The 23,161-nt window shown below is 32.5% G+C and overlaps 2 protein-coding genes across 5 annotated transcripts; one reads left to right on the top strand and one right to left on the bottom strand.

The window, feature by feature from the left end:
* On the bottom strand, positions 1–3,115 carry Drp1 (dynamin related protein 1). 2 transcript variants are annotated; one of them, XM_017898544.1, is made up of 7 exons: positions 2,878–3,115; positions 2,111–2,675; positions 1,773–2,020; positions 967–1,677; positions 447–771; positions 161–372; positions 1–84 (listed from the first exon to the last, which is right to left on the bottom strand). In XM_017898544.1, exons 1-7 carry the CDS (start codon positions 2,980–2,982, stop codon positions 28–30), a joined length of 2,223 nt encoding a protein of 740 aa, XP_017754033.1. In that variant the 5' UTR covers positions 2,983–3,115; the 3' UTR covers positions 1–27. The 2 variants fall into 2 exon arrangements, with proteins under 2 accessions (XP_017754033.1, XP_017754034.1); XM_017898545.1 differs by having other exon boundaries at positions 447–720.
* A 532-nt stretch (positions 3,116–3,647) lies between these two features.
* Dhc64C (dynein heavy chain, cytoplasmic) lies at positions 3,648–22,275 on the top strand. 3 transcript variants are annotated; one of them, XM_017898679.1, is made up of 23 exons: positions 3,648–3,956; positions 4,582–5,099; positions 5,178–6,272; positions 6,333–6,468; positions 6,529–6,902; positions 7,140–7,175; positions 7,825–7,896; positions 7,978–11,328; positions 11,416–11,810; positions 11,899–12,209; positions 12,299–12,387; positions 12,600–12,629; positions 12,795–13,941; positions 14,016–14,511; positions 14,587–15,202; positions 15,274–16,068; positions 16,132–16,333; positions 17,149–17,347; positions 17,772–17,889; positions 17,982–18,353; positions 18,428–21,190; positions 21,336–21,533; positions 21,620–22,275. In XM_017898679.1, exons 1-23 carry the CDS (start codon positions 3,713–3,715, stop codon positions 22,052–22,054), a joined length of 13,992 nt encoding a protein of 4,663 aa, XP_017754168.1. In that variant the 5' UTR covers positions 3,648–3,712; the 3' UTR covers positions 22,055–22,275. The 3 variants fall into 3 exon arrangements, with proteins under 3 accessions (XP_017754168.1, XP_017754166.1, XP_017754167.1); XM_017898677.1 differs by lacking the exon at positions 7,140–7,175; XM_017898678.1 differs by lacking the exons at positions 7,140–7,175; positions 12,600–12,629.
* Positions 22,276–23,161: the final 886 nt, after the last annotated feature.

Here is a 23,161-nt window from a genome sequence, read left to right as displayed (position 1 = left end):
GATCATGTGAAGAATATATAAATTTAGTTACCACATGTGCGTTTCTCGAATTTCACTAATGATGTGACCAGCTTGTGTTAATGCCTATAACAAAAAAAAAGAAATTGATAAACCATTCTAGATGTTTATATAAAGTGAAGTATTATTTCTGTGGATCTACCTTTAGCATATCTGTTGCTTCTTTGCGTCTAACAGCAACATGTTCACTTTCATTTAAAAGAATTTCGGCATGATCTGATTTATACAAATGCGTTACCAACTCGCTTTGTAAGTTATCTTTTACATAGTTAACTAGGAAATGCATGACAGCTTTTGGTACACTATCCTGAATAGATTTTCGTACAATATAAAAGTATGATTTTATTAATCTTTCTGGAAAAAATAAAGATAAATAAATAATGGAGACCATTGTTTTCTGTAAACGTATGTAACACTTCTATCCATACCAATTACATCACAGTCTCCTTGTTCTCGTTCGCTCAGTTTACGAGATGTTTGCGCTGGTATTTCAGGCAATAGATTTACGGCTTTTTGTTGCGGGGATGGTTTCTGTGTTTCAATAATTGGTATTGAGCTTGAATTTGGATGAGAAGTACTGCTTTCATGACTTTTTATTGGAGAACCATCCATCGAATTACTCGAATCAGATCTTCCTTGAGGTTTAAGATTATTTAACAACCAATTACTCAACATTGCTTGATGTCCTTGGTGATCCTTATTCTGTTCAGGGAAAGATGCCACTTCATCTTGGTTATTAATTGACTTTACATTCTGTTAGAAATGTTATATGTGTTTAGTTACACAACACACTAAACAAATGAATTAGGAAAGAGACATTTAGAATATTACACCTTACAATTAAACATAAAATTATTAATTGCATTGTTCATAAAGGTTCAATAAATAACCGATTACCATATACAAAATATTTTTAAACATATGTAAATATTACTAATAATTACTTACCATGTCATTTGAAATTATAGCACTTGATGTGGTATTTGTAGTAGGAGGGACTTTCCTGCTGTGTTGTACATGATCCACATTAGTATTCTTTAATAAAGATGATACAAGAGCTGCATCTTTATGAAAATCTGGATGTTTGGTATTGATATATGCTAATTCTATAGCAACTAAATTTTCAACCATCTGATTAGTGGGTGGGAGACGTCGACGTAGTAATTGTGTTACAACATCTACAATACGCTCGTGCAATTTTGGAAAACGCAACATTTCTTGTTGTACTTCAGTACCACAGTGTTGTATAATTCTTTGCATTTCCTCGTGTACAAGTTCCACACATCGCAGCGATGGTTCTTCAAGTCTTCGGATTTGACGTTTAACTAATAATTCGAAAGAAACCTCTGGTATAAATAAAGCAGGTCTTGGACCAGTTGCATTTCGAATAGCAGTCAAAATATCCATTTTTGTGAGTCCTTCCAGCGGATATATAGAATACAATGTTCTTCCAAATGTTTCATGAAATATATAACAAATTCGAGCACCACCACATAATTCTGTTGTTTCTATGTTTCTAGCTGTTCCTTCAATTGTGGAACAATAACTGCTTGCAAATTTTGTAATAATTTGAAGTAAAGTTTGACTCTTATCACTAACATCCTCACCATATGAATTAAGAAGGGTTTGGAATTGTGAAACCATTACACTTACTCTCGTCTGTTTTTAAAAAATACAAGTTCTACCAAATTATGTTTACTTTATCTTTTTCTACCTATATACAATGGATTGTTATTATTTAAAATTTATATTACCTTCAATTCTGGAAGACAGTCTCGAATATGGTGCATGAGTAAGCGGTTTAAAGTTTTAGCTAAATAAGGAGTTCCATTTCTGTTTGCCAAAGTGGGATATTTTCGTTGCAGAAATGTAGCTTCATCCTTCAATGCATCTTGAATACTTTTGTTATTTAATATATCTTGTTGAGAACGATTAACTACACCAATGATACCCAACTTTACAGGTATGACCCTTCCACATAATATATCTATAGCATCAGTTCCTATATGATACATTGAGTTTACAAATCATTCTGATAAACTGAATATTGTAAAAGAATATAATTAATAATAATAATAATAATAAAAATTACCAGCATCCATAAGATCTAATTTAGTAACAACAGCTAGTGTACGCCTTCCATCTGGATCTACATCCTTACTAAGTTTTAAACTTTCACTTGTTGCCATATCAGTATTTGCAGTAACAACAGCCAATATAATAGAATTAGGATTACATATATACTTTAATACAAGTTGTCGTATTTGACTCTCAATATCCTCTGGTTGATCACCAACTGGTACTTTTGTAATACCAGGAAGATCTATCAGAGTTAGATTAACAACTGATGCTGAATATATTTTTAAATTAATTGGTTCTGGGCAAATTCCTTTGTTATGCCCAGCCATACGTTCTGTTTCATGTTCTATTTCACTGCGAATTTCATCAAAATTTGTATAGATTTTATTTTTTGTATGTAAAAATGTGCCCCATTCATCTAGATGTAATGTTCCACTTTCTGCATTTCGATGTTCACGATCATCTTTGGGTGTATAAACAAGTTGCAATATTAAAGGACGTCTAGTAACAATACCAGTACCTCTTGGTAAGAAAGACCGACCAACCACACTTTCAATTACAGATGACTTTCCTGAACTCTAAAAAACAAAACATTATATTCAATATAATTTTTTAACAATTATATGTAAATTATTTGTTATTTATAAAAATATAAATTAATTTAATGAATTTCAGTTTATTCAAATGAACATTTGCTTTTAGAAGGAAAAAAATTTAAACTTAAACTGTAGTTACAATAGCACAAATTCTTTCTTTGTTATTCAAAAAATATTAACTGACCTGTGTACCAAGTACTACGATTTGAGGTAATTGTATAGCATCGGCACCAACGGTATTAAATACATCTTGTAATTTATTTATAACAGGTATCAAAGCTTCCATCATAGAATAAATGTAATATAAATCGATCAAGACAGTTGTACGATACGAGCCGGTTTAGAATGGTCTTTTATTATAAGTAAACCTATTATTACATATGTTGCTAATGGTATTTTACGTATTTTTAAGGGAAATAGAATTCTTTGCAAGTGTAACTATTTATTGTACTAATTTCTATTATATTAATGTCTTTATTTAAATCACCGTAATAAGTCTGTACTTGCTGTTCCCAACCACTTTTTCCCTGCTTCATAATCCACACGCGTGCGCATACTATAATACTTAATACAACTAACTAATAAAAATATATTTAAAGCATCGTTTCAACTATACAAATGTGAACATTTTTTATAGAAAAAATTACTGTATTTTTTATAATAATTACATTTAGAAAGAAGTGTCATTAATTAAGGATATACATTTTTAAAATATCTTACAATAATAATTATTCTCAAACTAGAAATATAACGAATAATATAGATATAGAGATAATACAAAATTATATAATTGCGATTTAGTATAAGTAACATGAAAACGGGACAAAATGATTGGTAAGATAGGGAGTAAGAAAATGGCGTTATTACTAGAAAATCGTTGCAGTTTGTAAGTACTTCTGTGCTGTAGTCTATGCTTGCTATAACCCGTCATTACTCGTGTGACAGTTCATCCTAGAGCGGGGATCGATTGATCACCCGCTCAAGATTTTTAAAAATTTTGCGATATTGATTAACGTAAAATGGGTGACTCCTTGGACGGCACTGGGGAACCGTCCCCGGAGTCTCAAATTGTTATAGCTGTGTCATATTCAGCTTTTGCTAATTATTTAAAGAAAGTTATAACGATCCTTCTACCTGATGAGGATGCGGTACCACCCGCATTCAATACCGCTCTCGAAGATAAGAACAACCGAGAGTGTATAAAAAAATTTTTAAGTGATTCTCAAGTGTGGGCGCTTTATATACAAAGAAGTTCTAGTAAAGGTATGAAAATTGGTTTAAAGTAAATAATTAACTAATTTACTACTAAGATATTTCCATTCTGCCTTCTTATTATATCCACCATTGCAGTATTTCGATACAACGGTACATTAAGCCACGACAGGAAACGTATTTTGAATAATAGTGTTGTGTTTGCCATTTGTTGCATTTAAATTTCTCATAAATATGACTCACGCATTAATATAATCAATACACGTAATAGCATCACGTTTCTTCTTTCGTTAATATTTCTTATGTATATACGAACTTAATATCAATATGTGCCGGTATATAATTTGTCACATTATTGTAATTGTATTTTTATTTTATATTTAATATAAAATTAGGTTACTTTGAAATGATAAGTTAAAAAAAATATAGATAAAATTAAATTATTTTGTATAATTTATTTTAGCTAACATTATGTAATATTATTATTAAATAGTATAATGCATAAAAAAAGAACTTGGTTTTATTATTTTAAATTATATTATTTTGTGGAAGTGAGAATTGATTTTCTTTACAATTAAATTTTTTTTTTTCTTTTATAAATGTTATATAATCTAATAGATGTTTTTAATGTTATGATTTTAAATGCTTCATTACATTTTACTCTATTATTTTGCAGAGGAAGACAACAATGAAGGAGATGAAGAAAAAGAGAATAATGTTTTTTATATATCAAATGAGATACATTTTACTAGTCCCAAAATGGCCTCCTTAGTTTTAACAAAACGTGGAACAGTAATTGAAGCTGATAAATCCATACATTCACAGATACGTTTAGTTATCTTTTCAGATGGACCACCATATGAAACATTGCATGCAATTAGCAAAACTATAGCACCATATTTTAAAAGTTATGTAAAAGAAACAGGCCGTGCAGACAGAGATGGTGATAAAATGGCACCATCTGTAGAAAAAAAAATAGCAGAACTTGAAATGGGATTATTACATTTACAACAAAATATAGATATTCCTGAGATTTCATTACAGATTCATCCTCTTGTAGCACAAGTAATTAAACAATGTGCAGAAGAAAATCGTAAACCCAAAGTTGCTGATTTTGGTGATAAAGTTGAAGATTCCACTTTTCTCAATCAATTACAAAATGGTGTTAATAGATGGATAAAGGAGATTCAAAAGGTAAATATGTTAATGATATCTTATGATTTAATATCTTATGATTTTATATATGTTGTAAATATATATATTTTGTAATAGGTTACTAAATTAAATCGTGACCCAGAGTCTGGTACTGCTTTACAAGAAATTTCTTTTTGGTTAAATTTGGAAAGAGCATTACACAGAATACAAGAAAAACGAGAAAGCATAGAAGTTACTTTGACACTTGATATACTTAAGCATGGGAAAAGATTTCATGCAACAGTGAGTTTTGATATAGATACTGGCCTACAGCAAGCTTTGGCTACTGTCAATGATTACAATATATTAATGAAAGATTTCCCAATCAATGATTTATTATCAGCTACAGAACTTGAAAGAATAAGAGTTAGTGTTCTACAAATATTTATGCACTTACGAAAGATGAGGTGTACAAAATATCCTGTTCAAAGAGTATTAAGATTGATAGAGGCTATATCTAGAGATTTAGGACAGCAGCTTCTTAAAGTGTTAGGTACAAGAAGATTAATGCACATTCCATTTGATGATTTTGAAAAAGTTATGGAACAATGTTTTGAAGTATTTAATACATCAGATGATGAATATGAAAAATTAACTGGTTTATTAAGAGATATTGTTAAGAAGAAACGTGATGAGCAGATGAAAATGGTATGGAGGATTTTACCAGCGCATAAAAAATTGCAGATTAGAATGGAGCAGATGCGAAATTTTCGTCGACAGCATGAACAACTCAGGACAGTAATTGTACGTGTACTTAGACCTACTGTACGTCAAAATAATAATAACGCTGCATTGGAGAATCCAGATAACGATAATGCAAAGGTCGAATTCGCTTTGGATGCAGCAGATGCAAATGCTATTAGCGAAGTCAATTTAGCATATGAAAACGTAAAGGAAATTGATTGTCTTGATATTACTAAAGAAGGTGTTGAAGCATGGAAAGCTGCTATCTCTAGATACGAAGAACGTATCGAGAGAGTTGAAGCAAGAATTACGGCACATCTTCGAGATCAATTAGGTACTGCAAAGAATGCAAATGAAATGTTTAGAATTTTTTCACGTTTTAATGCACTTTTTGTAAGACCACATATTAGAGGCGCTATTAGAGAATACCAAACACAACTGATACAAAGAGTAAAGGACGATATTGAAGCATTACATGAAAAGTTTAAGGTATAAAAATATAAAAAATTCCATTATTAATTTTTACTAATAATTGTATTACTAATTCAGGTTCAGTATGCACAAAGTAAGTGTTGCAAAATGAGTACAGTTAGAGATTTACCACCTGTTGCTGGTTCTATTATCTGGGTTAAACAAATAGATTATCAGCTTACAATGTATTTGAAACGAGTTGAAGATGTTTTAGGTAAATATTAATATTGTTTTATACATTTGTATGTAGTTCTCACCTACTCTTCTTTCATAGGAAAGGGTTGGGAAACTCATATTGAGGGTCAAAGATTGAAAGCCGATGGAGATGGTTTCCGCATGAAACTATCAACTCAAGAAATTTTTGGAAATTGGGCACGTAAAGTGCAACAGAGAAATATTGGTGTAACTGGAAGAATTTTTACAATAGAAAATGTACGATCACGAACAGGTCGTGGCAACGTATTAAAGTTAAAAGTGAATTTTCTTCCTGAAATCATTACATTATCAAAGGAAGTAAGAAACTTGAGAAATCTCGGTTTTCGTGTACCTTTACCAATTGTGAATAGAGCACATCAGGCAAATCAATTATATCCATTTGCCATCGGCTTGATCGAGAGCATCAGAACTTATGAAAGAACACTTGAAAAGGTAATAATTTGTTATATTTTCTTATTTATATTTACAGCACTAAAACTGATATACGATTTTAAAGAAATTTTGTGGACATTCTGCAACATAATTACATTACTTTTGTGATAATATAAACAATTTAAAACTTTAAAAATATTAATGAAAGAATAGACAATAATAGGAAATAGAACCAGGATAAAAATATATATTAGTAATATTGATATTTTTAATTTCTTGAATGTCCAATATTTTTAGCTTACCAATCGGAGTCCCCACTGTCCCGCGCTGAAGGTAGTCATATATGATGCTTTCAGGAATCATGCATCTTGCCTATATTTGCGAATCCTTATTGTATGCCTGCTTAGCTCTTGTAGAAAAATGTGTATTGCAAATTGATATGATTTTATTTTAGTAATTTAAACAATTGAAAAATAAACTAGTAAATATTAATCCAAGTACTAGTAGGTAAATTATAGGATGTACGGAAATCCCATAAAATTCGGGCTTTTTCACATTCAATTAAAGTATTAAAATTTATACATTTGTATTCTTTTTAGCGTCTCTAATTTCGTTGGCTTCTGAATTGTTTACAAAAAACGTAAATATTATTGTAATCAAACATTTGTTTTCATCTCATGTTTTTTATTTACATAAAATTAGCATTGTATGATTCATAATTAATTTGAAAAGTTTGACTGGCCGCACATTCGGAAAGTTGCTTGTAATCGATAGCATCTTATTTCTCCATAATATTATTAATCGCAAATAAAAACTATCATATAATTTTTTAGCATAAAGCTATGAATATATAAAACTTTTGTTTGCCTTCTTGTTTGTATATTATTGAATGGTAAATCGTAATTTATGTTGTAAAATTGTATTGATATGATTGATAATATAACTTTTCTAAAATTGTTTCATAATTTATTTTTCTTTCTAGATTGAAGATAAAGCCAGTATTATACCATTAGTCGCCAGGATGCGTAATGATGTATTGTTGCTCATTTCCGAAGTAAGTTCTGATTACATAATTACATTATAAAATTTTATCATTTTTATTATCAATTGCAGTTATTTTTATTTTTAAATTTAGGGTATTGGTCTAATTTGGGAAAGTTACAAATTAGATCCATATGTGCAACGTCTTTCCGATGTTGTTGTTTCATTTCAAGAGAAAGTAGAAGACCTTGTGGTGGTTGAAGAGCAATTAGATGTTGATGTTCGATCTCTTGAGACATGTCCATATTCAGCAAATACATTTGCTGATATACTTTCCAAAATTCAAAAAGCCGTAGACGAATTGTCTTTAAAAAATTATTCAAATTTAACTATTTGGGTATCTAGACTTGATGAGGAAGTAGAAAAAAATTTAGCTGCTAGATTAGAAGCTGGAATAAAAGCATGGACTGATGCACTCACTGGTCAAAAGAAAGAAGTAGATCTAAGTATGGATACAGATGCACCATCTCAACCTACTCATAAACCTGGTGGTGATCCAAAAATTCAGAATCAAATACACGAAGTTCGTATAACAAACCAAACAATGTATTTATATCCAAGCATTGAAGATGCGAGATTCCAAATAATGCAACAATTATTTGCATGGCAAGCTATTGTTACTTCTCAAGTTCGACTTCAAAGTTCAAGGTATCAAGTAGGTTTAGATAAACCTGAATCAGGTACTTACAGAAATTTACTTACAAAGTTACCCAATGGGAAACAGCCTTTAGAAGCAGCTTATGAAGCAGTTGAGTCTAAAATGAAAGATATTGCTGATTATGTTGATCAATGGTTGCGTTATCAAGCACTCTGGGATTTACAACCAGACAATTTATATGGAAAATTGGGAGAAGATATAAATCTATGGATGAAATGTTTGAATGATATTAAAAAAACTAGAGCTACATTTGATACATCAGATACCAGACGAGAATTTGGCCCTGTTATCATTGATTTTGCAAAAGTACAAAGTAAAGTATCTTTAAAATATGATTCATGGCACAAAGAAACATTGGGTAAATTTGGAACACTTCTCAGCAATAAAATGGCAAGTTTCCATGCACAAGTATCAAAATCCAGAAGTGATTTGGAACAACAATCTATTGAAGCTGCTAGTACCTCAGATGCAGTTGGATTAATAACTTATGTTCAATCTTTGAAACGTAAAATGAAAGTTTGGGAGAAACAAGTTGATATATATCGCGAGGGTCAAAGAATATTGGAACGTCAAAGATTCCAATTTCCTTCTTCATGGTTGCATGTAGATAACATAGACGGGGAATGGGGTGCGTTCAATGAAATAATTAAGAGGAAAGATACAAGTATACAGACTCAAGTTGCATCATTGCAGATGAAAATTGTAGCAGAAGATAAAGCAGTTGAAATAAGGACTACTGATTTTCTCAGTGATTGGGAAAGAGGAAAGCCAGTTGAGGGTCATTTACGACCAGACGATGCATTGCAACAGTTACAGTTATTTGAAAGCAAATTTGCTAGACTAAAAGAAGAAAGAGATAATGTAGCTAAGGCTAAAGAAGCTCTAGAATTACAAGAACCAGGAGCAGTATCAACTAGTGAAGATAGAATGCAAGTAGTGTTTGAAGAACTTCAAGATTTAAGAGGTGTTTGGTCTGAATTGTCGAAAATATGGGCGCAAATCGATGATACACGAGAAAAACCATGGTTATCTGTTCAGCCAAGAAAATTACGCCAACAGTTAGATGCAATGATGGCCCAACTAAAGGAATTACCAGCTAGACTAAGACAATATTCTTCATATGAATATGTTAAAAAAATGCTACAAAGTTACACAAAGGTTAATATGTTAATTTTTGAATTAAAATCTGATGCTTTGAAAGAAAGACATTGGAAACAATTAACGAAACAACTACGAGTAAATTGGGTACTAAGTGAACTTACCCTTGGTCAAGTATGGGATGTAAATCTACAAAAAAATGAAGGAATAGTAAAAGATATTATTCTTGTTGCTCAAGGTGAAATGGCATTGGAAGAATTCCTAAAACAAGTTCGAGAATCTTGGCAGACTTATGAATTGGATTTAATAAATTATCAAAATAAATGTAGATTAATCCGTGGTTGGGATGATCTTTTCAATAAAGTTAAAGAACACATTAATTCCGTGGCTGCTATGAAACTCTCACCTTACTATAAAGTATTTGAGGAAGAGGCACTAACTTGGGAAGAAAAATTAAATAGGATCAATGCATTATTTGATGTATGGATAGATGTTCAACGACGTTGGGTTTATCTAGAAGGCATTTTCTCTGGAAGTGCCGACATTAAGACATTATTACCTGTTGAAACATCACGCTTTCAAAGTATTAGTTCCGAGTTTCTTGGTTTAATGAAAAAGGTATCTAAATCTCCAATGGTTATGGATGTTTTAAACATTCCTGGTGTACAGAGAGCACTCGAACGTTTAGCTGATTTACTTGGAAAGATACAAAAAGCCTTAGGAGAATATCTTGAAAGAGAACGCACGTCATTTCCGCGATTTTATTTTGTGGGCGATGAGGATTTGTTGGAAATCATTGGTAATAGTAAAAACATTGCGAGATTACAAAAACATTTTAAGAAAATGTTCGCTGGTGTAGCAGCTATTCTTTTGAATGAAGATAACACTGTTATTACCGGTATTGCTTCTCGTGAAGGAGAAGAAGTACTTTTTCAAAATCCTGTATCAACTGTTGATCATCCAAAAATTAATGAATGGTTGACACTTGTAGAAAAAGAAATGAGAGTTACATTAGCATCGAGTCTTGCAAGAGCAGTACAAGATATCAAACAATTCAAAGATGGAAATATTAATCCTCAAGCATTTATGACATGGTGTGATAATTATCAGGCTCAAATTGTTGTCTTAGCTGCACAGATTTTATGGTCAGAAGACGTTGAAGCCGCATTACACGAATCACAAAGTGATCCAAGTAAAAATCCTTTAGAAAGGGTATTATTTCAAGTTGAAGGTACACTAAATGTCTTAGCAGATTCTGTTCTTCAAGAACAGCCTGCATTAAGAAGGAAAAAGTTAGAACATTTAATCAATGAATTCGTACATAAACGCACAGTGACAAGAAGATTAATTGCAAATAAAGTTTCTAATCCAAAAGCATTTGAATGGTTATGTGAAATGAGATTTTACTTTGATCCAAGACAAACAGAAGTTTTGCAACAACTTACAATACATATGGCAAATGCGAAATTTTATTATGGATTTGAATATTTAGGAGTACAAGATAGATTAGTACAAACACCCCTGACAGATAGATGTTATTTAACAATGACTCAGGCGCTAGAAGCTCGTCTTGGAGGTTCTCCATTTGGACCAGCTGGTACAGGAAAAACTGAGTCAGTTAAAGCTCTGGGTCATCAGCTTGGAAGATTTGTATTGGTGTTTAATTGTGATGAGACATTTGATTTTCAGGTAAGTAGAGAATAGCATTAAAGCAATGCAATACTTGGTATTGTTTCTAATAAATTATATGTAATTATATCTTATTAATTTCTATAGGCAATGGGTCGTATTTTTGTTGGGTTATGTCAAGTCGGAGCGTGGGGTTGTTTCGACGAATTTAATCGCCTCGAAGAGCGTATGCTTTCAGCTGTCTCTCAACAAGTTCAAACTATCCAAGAAGCATTAAAAAGTCAAATGGAAGGGAAGAAAGAAGGAACACTTTGTGTAGAATTAGTCGGAAAACAAGTGAAAGTATCTACAGATATGGCGATCTTTATTACAATGAATCCAGGTTATGCTGGACGATCAAATCTTCCTGATAATTTAAAGAAGCTCTTTAGGTCATTAGCTATGACCACTCCAGATAGACAATTAATTGCTGAGGTTATGCTTTTCAGTCAAGGATTTAGATCGGCTGAAAAATTAGCATGCAAGATTGTACCATTTTTCAAGTGAGTGTTCGCTATTTATTTATTATTTAAACATATATATATTATTTCTGTTTTTTTTTTTATACTAATTATACTATATTGTTATCAGATTATGTGATGAACAACTTTCTAATCAATCTCACTACGATTTTGGTCTTCGGGCACTTAAATCTGTACTTATTTCTGCTGGAAATGTTAAACGAGATCGAATTCATAAAATTAAAGAAGGCATCCAAAATCGCTCCGAAACTAATATTGACGAGACTTCAATTGCTGAAAATTTGCCAGAACAAGAAATTCTTATTCAATCAGTTTGTGAGACAATGGTGCCAAAATTAGTTGCTGAGGATATACCATTACTATTTAGTTTACTTAATGATGTATTCCCCAATGTAAATTACACGCGTGCTGAAATGAAAGGTAATTATTATTGTATATTAAAACTATACTTTAAGATCTCATATATTAATTTTTATTTTATATATTATAAATAAAATGTATGTTTATAGGATTGAAAGATCAAATTAGGAAGGTATGCATGGAAGAGTATTTAGTATGCGGTGAAGGTGATGAACAAGGAGGAGCTTGGCAGGAAAAGGTAATAAAATATAATATAATGTATTATAAACAATTATCATTGTACAGTTCTATCACTTCACTATTATAAATATAACATCATGAAGGGAGAAAAGAGTAAAAATAAAATAGAATAAATAAAAAAATAAAAATTCTGTTTCTTCTGAAAACATGTTATGTAAGGTAAATAACATCTTTCTAATTATTAAATTTTTTATCATATGTGCAATCCAGGAAATGGTCGGTGAGACCTGGGTAGAAAAGGTGAGATACAAATTAAGCTAAAATGATTAACATTTCATGGGCTGTGTATTTTAATTTCATAAATAATACTTCATACCGCAAATTCATGATTATAATTTCTCTTTTTTATTTTGATATCTTATTACTTTATTTATTTTACTATTTTCACAAAATATTTTTATTTAGGTACTTCAACTTTACCAAATTTGTAATTTGAATCATGGTTTGATGATGGTTGGACCAAGTGGTTCTGGAAAAACAACGGCGTGGAAGGTATTATTAAAAGCTTTAGAAAGATTTGAAGGAGTAGAAGGTGTTGCTCATGTAATTGATCCTAAAGCTATTAGCAAAGAAACATTGTATGGTGTACTAGATCCAAATACACGTGAATGGACAGATGGGCTTTTTACACATATTCTTAGAAAAATTATAGACAATGTAAGAGGAGAAATCAGTAAACGACAATGGATTATATTTGATGGTGATGTTGATCCAGAATGGGTTGAAAACTTAAATTCCGTATTGGACGACAATAAACTACTCACATTACCAAACGGCGAACGTTTAAGTTTACCTCCAAATGTAAGAGTTATGTTTGAAGTACAAGATCTAAAATACGCCACGTTGGCAACTGTTTCTCGTTGTGGTATGGTTTGGTTCTCTGAAGATGTACTTTCCACAGAGATGATATTTGAAAATTACATGTTACGTTTAAGACATATACCCCTCGAAGACGGTGAAGAAGATAATCTTGGCAAAAAGGCAACAGAAAAAGATGATACCATGTCTCCTGCATTATCAGTGCAAAGAGAAGTTGCTAGTATTTTCCAAAATTATTTTGCTCCGGATGGTTTGGTAGTAAGATGTTTGGAGTATGCTATGAGACAAGAACACATCATGGATTTTACACGTTTGCGAGCATTAAGCTCGTTATTTTCTATGTTGAATCAAGCAGTTCGTAATGTTCTACAATATAATCACTCGCATACGGATTTTCCTTTGCCAAGTGAACAACTGGAACGTTACATACCAAAGTGCTTGGTATATGCATTGCTATGGAGTTTTGCAGGCGATGCGAAGCTAAAAGTTAGATCAGATTTAGGAGATTTCGTTAAATCTATTACAACTGTACCTCCACCGACTCAAACTAATATTCCTATCATCGATTTTGAAGTAAGCATTCATGGTGAATGGTTACCTTGGAGTAATAAAGTTCCACAAATTGAAGTAGAAACACATAAAGTTGCTAGTCCAGATATCGTTGTCCCTACCTTAGACACTGTAAGACATGAGAGTCTACTTTATACATGGCTGGCAGAACACAAACCAATAGGTAATATTATACTTTTAAAAATGATTGTAATAATTTATAAAAATAAGTAATGAAAAATTGTGTACTTCTTACAGTACTTTGTGGACCACCGGGTTCTGGTAAAACCATGACTCTTTTTTCTGCTTTACGAGCTTTACCTGACATGGAAATTGTTGGACTAAACTTTTCTTCTGCTACAACTCCTGAACTACTATTAAAAACTTTTGATCATTATTGTGAATATCGTAAAACACCCAATGGTGTTGTACTCTCACCAGTACAATTGGGCAAATGGCTGGTTCTATTTTGCGATGAAATTAATTTACCCGATATGGATAACTATGGAACACAACGTGTAATATCGTTTTTGAGACAGTTGGTAGAACATAGAGGTTTTTATCGAACTAGCGATCAAGCATGGGTTACTTTGGAAAGAATTCAGTTTGTTGGTGCTTGTAATCCTCCGACAGATCCGGGTAGGAAACCTCTCAGTCATAGATTTTTACGACATGTACCAGTTATATACGTTGATTATCCAGGAGAAACATCTTTGAAGCAAATTTATGGTACATTTACTCGAGCTATGCTTAGGTAAGTGTAATAATCCTAATGATTATATTCAATGATTGAAAATGAAATAAAGAATTATACAATTTATTATTGCAGATTAACACCTTCTTTACGAGGCTATGCCGAACCTTTAACAAATGCAATGGTAGAGTTTTATTTAGCTTCACAAGAAAGATTCACCCAAGACATGCAACCACATTATGTTTATTCTCCACGTGAAATGACGCGTTGGGTGCGCGGAATTTGTGAAGCTATTAGACCCCTTGATAATTTATCAGTTGAAGATTTAGTACGTTTATGGGCACACGAAGCTCTTCGTTTATTCCAAGACAGATTAGTGGAAGATTCTGAAAGAGCTTGGACTAACAAAAATATAGATATTGTAGCTATGAAACATTTTATGGGTGTCGATAAGGAGAAAGCATTAGCCAGGCCTATTCTGTATAGTAATTGGTTATCTAAAGATTATGTGCCAGTTAATAGACAAGAATTGCGAGATTATGTTAGGGCAAGATTGAAAGTATTTTATGAAGAGGAATTGGATGTTCCTTTAGTACTTTTTGATGAGGTCCTTGAACATGTTTTACGAATTGACAGAATTTTCCGCCAGCCCCAGGGACACTTATTACTGATTGGTGTCTCTGGAGCTGGTAAGACAACTCTGTCTAGATTCGTTGCTTGGATGAATGGTTTATCTATCTTTCAAATAAAGGTATACACTTCTATTCAATTATACATAAAAAGGTGTTTTCAGCTTAACTGAAAATTTATTTTATATTAAAGGTTCACAATAAATACACTGGCGAAGATTTTGATGAAGATTTGCGTCAAGTGTTAAGACGATCTGGTTGTAAAGATGAGAAAATAGCGTTTATTCTCGATGAATCCAATGTTTTAGATTCTGGCTTCCTTGAGCGCATGAATACTTTGCTTGCAAACGGAGAAGTACCTGGTTTATTTGAAGGTGATGAATATACAACGCTTATGACGCAATGTAAAGAAGGAGCACAACGCGAAGGTCTTATGTTAGATTCCAATGAAGAACTCTATAAATGGTTTACTGGTCAAATTATGAAAAATTTGCATGTAGTATTTACTATGAATCCTAGCACAGATGGTCTCAAAGATAGAGCCGCAACATCACCTGCGTTATTCAATAGATGCGTGTTGAATTGGTTTGGTGATTGGTCAGATAATGCACTTTTCCAAGTTGGCAAGGAGTTCACCAGTCGTGTAGATTTGGAAAGACCTACATGGAAATATCCAGATTTCTTCCCCTCAGTTTGTTCTTTAATTCCATCACAACCTTCTCATAGAGACGCTGTAATAAATGCTTGCGTTTATGTACACCAAACATTACATAAAGCTAATGCCAGACTCACAAAAAGAGGTGCTAGAACAATGGCTATTACACCTCGTCATTATTTAGATTTTATCAATCATTTCGTAAAGTTATATCAAGAGAAGAGAAGTGATTTAGAAGAGCAACAATTGCATTTAAATGTCGGTTTAAGTAAAATTGCAGAAACAGTAGAACAAGTGGAAGAAATGCAGAAAAGTTTAGCTATAAAATCTCAGGTAAGATAATTAATTTAAAATAAAAGTTTCATACATCTTTTTTTATATAAATTTTGTGTACAGGAACTACATGCAAAGAATGAGGCTGCAAATGCAAAATTAAGGCAAATGGTCAAAGATCAACAGGAAGCAGAAAAGAAGAAGGTACAAAGTCAAGAAATTCAACAAAAATTGGCAATACAAACTGTAGCTATAAATCAAAAGAGAGACGATGTTATGGCTGATTTAGCACAAGTTGAACCAGCTGTTATCGATGCACAGAACGGTATGTATTATTTATACTCTAGATGTTTTAATTGTTACAACGAATACAAAGAGTTGTTATATTTCTAATACATAATTGCATCTGTGTTCATCTGAAATGTATTTTGAATACGTGAAACATATGACGCGTATTATGTTCAAACATTTCCAATGAGTGTAGCTGTCAAGGGAATTAAACGGCAATATCTTGTTGAAATTCGATCAATGGCAAATCCTCCAAACATCGTAAAGCTAGCTTTAGAATCTATATGCCTGTTACTTGAGGAAAATGCTACCGATTGGAAACAGATTCGTGCTGTCATTATGAAGGATAGTTTCATACCGACCATCGTCAACTTCAACACAGAAAACATCATGTAAGAAATGATTCTGGATCTGCTGAATGTTCAGTACTCGCGTGGGAATTTATCGAGGCAGATACAATTTTATAACCGCTTGACATATATATGTTATGTCTTTTGGCTGAATACAATATACTCACCTACGTATATTATACGTCCTTATAAGTATCTGGAAAGGAACTAGTCAATTAATTATTTCTACATAGAATGTTTTATTTGAAATTTTAATGTATATATATCTTTTAACATTTTTTAACATTAATTATAAGGACGTGATATGATACGTATAAATACTGTGTTACTGTAAATAAAAATGTATCGTGTTTTTTATTTCTAACTGTCTATAGGTAATTTAAAACGATGCGCAACCTGTTGCGGAGCTTTTTTCACATGACATCATCATAACTGTTCTAATTGCACATGCCTGCACTTTATTTTCTTTGTATTATATAAAATCATTTCGTTTTTCGTATAGCGGTGAAATCGATAAAGAAACAACATTTAGTCGAAGTTCGGTCCATGGCGAATCCGCCGGCGATCGTGAAGGTTGCATTGGAGTCTATCTGCTTATTGCTCGGTGAAAATGCCAGTGATTGGAAATCTATCCGCGCTGTGATCATGAGAGACAATTTTATCAATACTATTGTCTCTAATTTCAGTACCGAGGATATTACGTAAGCATGCTTTCATTGTTTGTTTTATCTTTATAGATGGTTTAATTCTTTGATCTAGGGATCAGCGAACACTGTTCGTTGATGAGTATTTAAAAAAAAAAATTCACCGAATAAACCTTCATAATGAAAGAAAAAAAGATAAACTACTTATGAATTCTAAAAGAAATGTGTAATACTAATATTTGTTGTATGTACCTACAACTAATCTTTGTGCTTGCTGATCTCAAATCTAAACACATGTTGGACAAAATTCACAAAGCACAATTGATACTTAGAGCATGTGAACGACAATTGACAAACTTGTTACTAACCATGATTATGTGTATAATATAATATGTTAAAATGTTACCTGAAATTGTTAAGAAATGGTATTAATATTCTATTTAACGAAAAAAGTAAAAGAATTTTTTAAATATTTATTTAGTGATGAAGTAAGAGAGAAAATGAAGAGTCGTTACTTAAGTAATCCGGACTACAATTTCGAAAAAGTTAATCGTGCCAGTATGGCTTGTGGACCTCTTGTTAAATGGGCCACCGCACAGGTGATTATTTGTAGTAGAATATTCGACATAAGCCTAGTTCTTTAATAAAAAAAATAAACTGTAGTTAAAAATATATGAATTAAAAATTTTAGATCGAATATGCGGACATGTTAAAACGAGTGGAGCCTTTAAGAGATGAACTTCATTCGTTAGAACGACAAGCTGAAACGAATAAGCAAAAGGGTGAAGAAGTGAAGAACTTGATTGCTCAGTTAGAACAAAGCATAGCTTCATACAAGGAAGAATATGCTCAACTTATTTCTCAGGCGCAAGCTATTAAAGCCGACTTAGAAAGCGTACAAGCTAAAGTAGATCGATCTATCGCCTTATTAAAATCATTGGTAATTGAGAGGGAACGTTGGGAGGCAACTAGTGAAACATTTAAAAGTCAAATGTCTACGATTATCGGAGATGTACTTTTGTCGTCTGCTTTCTTAGCATACGCTGGGTATTTTGATCAGCATGTAAGTATTTATTAATAGCATTTGTAAATATATTTTTTTATAGAATAATGGTATATAAATTCTAATTTTTTTAGTACCGACAAAATCTATTTAGTACTTGGTGTCAACATTTACAACATGCAAACCTACAATTCCGACCAGACATAGCGAGAACGGAATACCTCTCAAATCCTGATGAACGTTTGAGATGGCAAGCTAATGCTCTTCCAACGGACGATCTTTGTACTGAAAATGCTATTATGTTGAAACGATTTAATAGATATCCGCTAATTATCGATCCATCCGGGCAAGCGACAGAATTTATAATGAATGAATTTAAAGATCGAAAGATAACAAAAACAAGCTTCTTAGATGACTCATTCAGGAAGAACCTAGAAAGTGCATTACGATTCGGTAATCCTTTATTAGTTCAAGATGTCGAAAATTATGATCCAATATTAAATCCTGTTCTAAATAGAGAATTAAGAAGAACAGGTGGGCGTGTATTAATCACACTTGGCGATCAAGATATTGATCTTTCCCCATCTTTTGTAATCTTTTTATCGACAAGAGATCCAACGGTAGAATTCCCACCAGATATTTGCTCTCGTGTTACTTTCGTAAATTTCACCGTTACTAGAAGTTCATTACAAAGTCAGTGTTTAAACCAAGTATTAAAAGCCGAACGTCCGGACATTGACGAGAAGAGATCTGATTTATTAAAGTTACAAGGTGAATTCCACTTGCGATTGAGGCAGCTTGAAAAATCTTTGCTACAGGCATTGAACGATGCCAAAGGAAAAATTCTTGATGACGATTCAGTGATAACTACTCTTGAAACTTTGAAACAGGAAGCGGCTGATATTAGTAAGAAGGTCGAAGAGACAGATAAAGTAATAGCAGAAATTGAAACAGTTTCTCAACAATACATGCCTTTATCTCAAGCTTGTTCAAATATGTATTTTACAATGGATAGCTTGAATCAAGTGCATTTCTTATATCAGTATTCTTTGAAAATGTTTTTAGATGTTTTCACGTCTGTTTTATCACAAAATCCAAGATTATCCAATATATCGGATCACACACAAAGACTATCAGTTATCACAAGCGACTTATTTTCAGCTTGTTATGAACGTGTTGCTCGTGGAATGTTGCATACGGATAGATTAACGTTTGCATTGTTATTATGTAAAATTCACTTGAAAGGCATCGCCACAGAATCCACCTACGACAGTGAATTTACATTTTTCTTACGCGGAAAAGAAGGTGTGTTGAATATACGAGAACCCATTATGCCCAATTTGAGTTCAGAACAACAAGAAGCTATGATGCGACTGAGTCTTAGACTGCCGGCTTTCAAAAAGTTGCGCGAAAAAATTCAAGAAAATGCGGAATTCAACACATGGTTACAATCACCAACTCCTGAAACATGTGTACCAAAACTTTGGGATGAAGAAAAGCCATTGACACCAACTGGAACATCTCTTCATCAGTTATTGATAATTCAAGCATTTCGACCGGATCGTGTGATAGCTGCTGCATCTTTAGTAGTAATTTCTGCTTTAGGAGAATCTTTCATGGCTGCTGCAGAATCAGAACTTGATTTTGCTTTTGTAGTTGAAAATGAATTAAAAGCTACTGTACCCGCTTTACTTTGTTCAGTACCAGGTTTCGACGCCTCTGGCCGAGTGGATGATTTAGCAGCTGAATCAGGCAAACAAATAGCCAGCATCGCAATTGGTTCTGCAGAAGGATTTAATCAAGCAGATAGAGCGATAAATATGGCTGTTAAGGCTGGTAGATGGGTACTATTGAAAAATGTCCATTTAGCACCACAATGGTTAGTACAACTTGAAAAAAAATTGCATAGCTTACAACCACATACTAGCTTTAGATTATTCTTAACTATGGAAATTAATCCGAAAGTACCAGTTAATCTACTTAGAGCTGGTAGGATATTTGTTTTTGAACCACCTCCCGGAATTAGAGCGAATCTCTTACGAACATTTAGTACGGTACCAGCATCAAGAATGATGAAAGTACCTAATGAAAGAGCTCGCCTTTACTTCTTATTAGCGTGGTTCCACGCTATCGTTCAAGAACGTCTTCGTTACGCACCGTTAGGATGGGCTAAACATTACGAATTTAATGAGAGTGACTTGAGGGTAGCTTGTGATACATTGGACACGTGGATAGAAGCTACCGCTATGGGTAGAACTAACTTACCACCGGAGAAAGTACCTTGGGATGCTTTAGTGACACTACTTTCTCAATGTATATATGGTGGTAAAATTGATAATGATTTCGACGAACGTCTTCTTGCGTCTTTCCTTCGCAAACTTTTTACACCGCGATCTTTTGAAGCCGATTTTGCACTAGTTGCTAACATTGACGGTTTGCAAGGAGGTCAACGACACATTACTATGCCCGATGGTACTAGACGCGATCATTTCCTTAAATGGATCGAGTCATTATCTGATAGACAAACACCTTCATGGCTTGGTTTGCCTAATAATGCAGAAAAAGTACTACTCACGACTACGGGTACAGACCTGGTGTCTAAGTTATTGAAAATGCAACAACTAGAAGATGAGGATGAACTAGCATATTCTAACGAAGAATCATTGAATACACCTAGAGAAGCGGAAGCTGATGGTCGACCGTCGTGGATGAGAACGTTACATAATTCGGCATCAACATGGTTACAATTGCTTCCAAAGAATTTACCAACACTGAAAAGAACAGTAGAAAATATAAAAGATCCTCTCTATAGATACTTTGAAAGAGAAGTTAACAGTGGTGCTAAATTACTACAAGATGTGATCCATGACTTAGAAGATGTTGTTTTAATTTGTCAGGTAATTTTTTTAATTCAATTACTACAGCTAAAAAATAACCTTCCTCTGAAATTTAATATCTTATTTGAAATGAGTATTGCTGTATTCAATTGATGATGAAATGAAATGAACGTTTAGAATTGTTTATTAAATGTTTTCTTTGTAGGGTAAAAAGAAGCAAACTAATTATCATAGAACTATGTTGTCAGAATTAGTAAAAGGTATTCTACCAGGTGGTTGGAGACGATACACAGTACCAAGAGGCTGTACTGTTATACAGTGGATAACAGATTTTAGTCACAGAGTATCACAGTTACAAGAAGTTTCACGACTAGTGTCTCAAGGAGGAGCTAAGGAAATTAAGGTTTGTCTGTTCAATCATTTTTAAATGATCAATTGTTCAGTTATATTATAATAATGTTTTTTTTTTTTTTTTTTTTTTTCTTTTAGAGTTTTCCTGTTTGGCTTGGTGGATTGTTAAATCCTGAAGCATATATTACGGCAACAAGACAATGCATAGCACAAGCAAATAGTTGGTCACTAGAGGAACTTCAGCTAGATGTAACAATAGGAGATGGTGACAATATTGCAACAGACGATTGTTCGTTTGCTGTAACCGGACTTAAATTGCAAGGGGCACAATGTAAAGATAATCAGCTGTATTTAACCTCAACCATTATGACCGATTTACCAGTTACCATGTTGAGGTGGATACGATCTACCACCGATGATGTACGGAAGGGCAAACTGTCTTTACCGGTTTATCTTAACAGTACACGTACTGAATTATTATTTACCGTTGATTTAAACATTGCTCCTAGTCAAGATCCTCATAGTTTTTACGAGAGAGGAGTTGCCGTTCTTACATCTACAGCTTTGAATTAATACTTTTAAAATGAGCAAATTGCGATATCTAACAGATAGTATAACGATAAAGTTATACAAAAATGGGCAAATGAGCTTCTCAGAATTGAAGTAGTAAAGAGTCTCAGCATATATTGTATTGTTTCTTAAACATGCTTATTAATCTATTTATCTTTACTCATTTACAAAACAAGGGAAATATGAATTTTAATTAGCTGGTATAGTATTCTGACAATACTCACACGATGGTCATTAATAAAAAAAGTTTGCCCATTTCTCTCAATGTACTAACTGAATATATAGTGAAAAATATTATTTATCGCTTTCAAAAATTTTTTAAGCACAACATTTTATAAACGTGTATTGAAACGAAACATTTTACTTGATAATTAATATAATTGAAAAAGATGTAAGACATCTATTTTCGAGTCGATGTTTCAATAACGAGATTGTAATATACATAGTTTATTTAGTTTTTTATACGTTTAAAACTGAATGGCCGCTTTCTGTAAGTTACGTAGTGTTTGCTTAAATGTAAGTACTAAAGTATTGTAGAATTTATATTACTTGAATGGTATCTAATAAAAAAACTTAATGTGCAGTTTACACGTGTTATTAAAGAGTAAAATGAATACCGTTAAAATGCTTTGTACTTTGTTGCTTTGATCAAATATATTAATATCTATTTGTGTAATTATACGATATTGAATATAATATCAATATTTAAAGTATGAACGTTGTTTAAATCTTACCATGATTAAATTAAATGTCATAGAAGCACTATAAATTTAAAAAAGAACATAAAAACTTTATTATGGTCCATAATATCAGGTATAGCAGTTACACGTATGAAATGTTAAAATAATTGCGTGGTACTACATATATACTACATGATTATATAATTAACATTGTAGTTTTATGCTCTTCCTTTCTATTCGGACTTAGTTCAACGATCATTCATATATATATACACACACACATGTATGTATTATGTGCCTATCTGACAAGTAATTCTGATTGCAATGTAAGTTTCTCTTTCGTATTCTTTGCAATGATAAATAAAAAAATGCGCCATATATACTTCGATTATTGCCCAAAAACTATGCACAGGCTTGATGATTGTTGGAC

Source organism: Eufriesea mexicana, unplaced genomic scaffold (genome assembly GCF_001483705.2).
Source record: "Eufriesea mexicana isolate 0111107269 unplaced genomic scaffold, ASM148370v2 scaffold654, whole genome shotgun sequence".
In the NCBI taxonomy this organism is placed as follows: Eukaryota; Metazoa; Arthropoda; class Insecta; order Hymenoptera; family Apidae; genus Eufriesea; species Eufriesea mexicana.
Note: the sequence above shows the minus strand (reverse complement) of the source record. Positions and strands in the feature narration are given on the sequence as shown.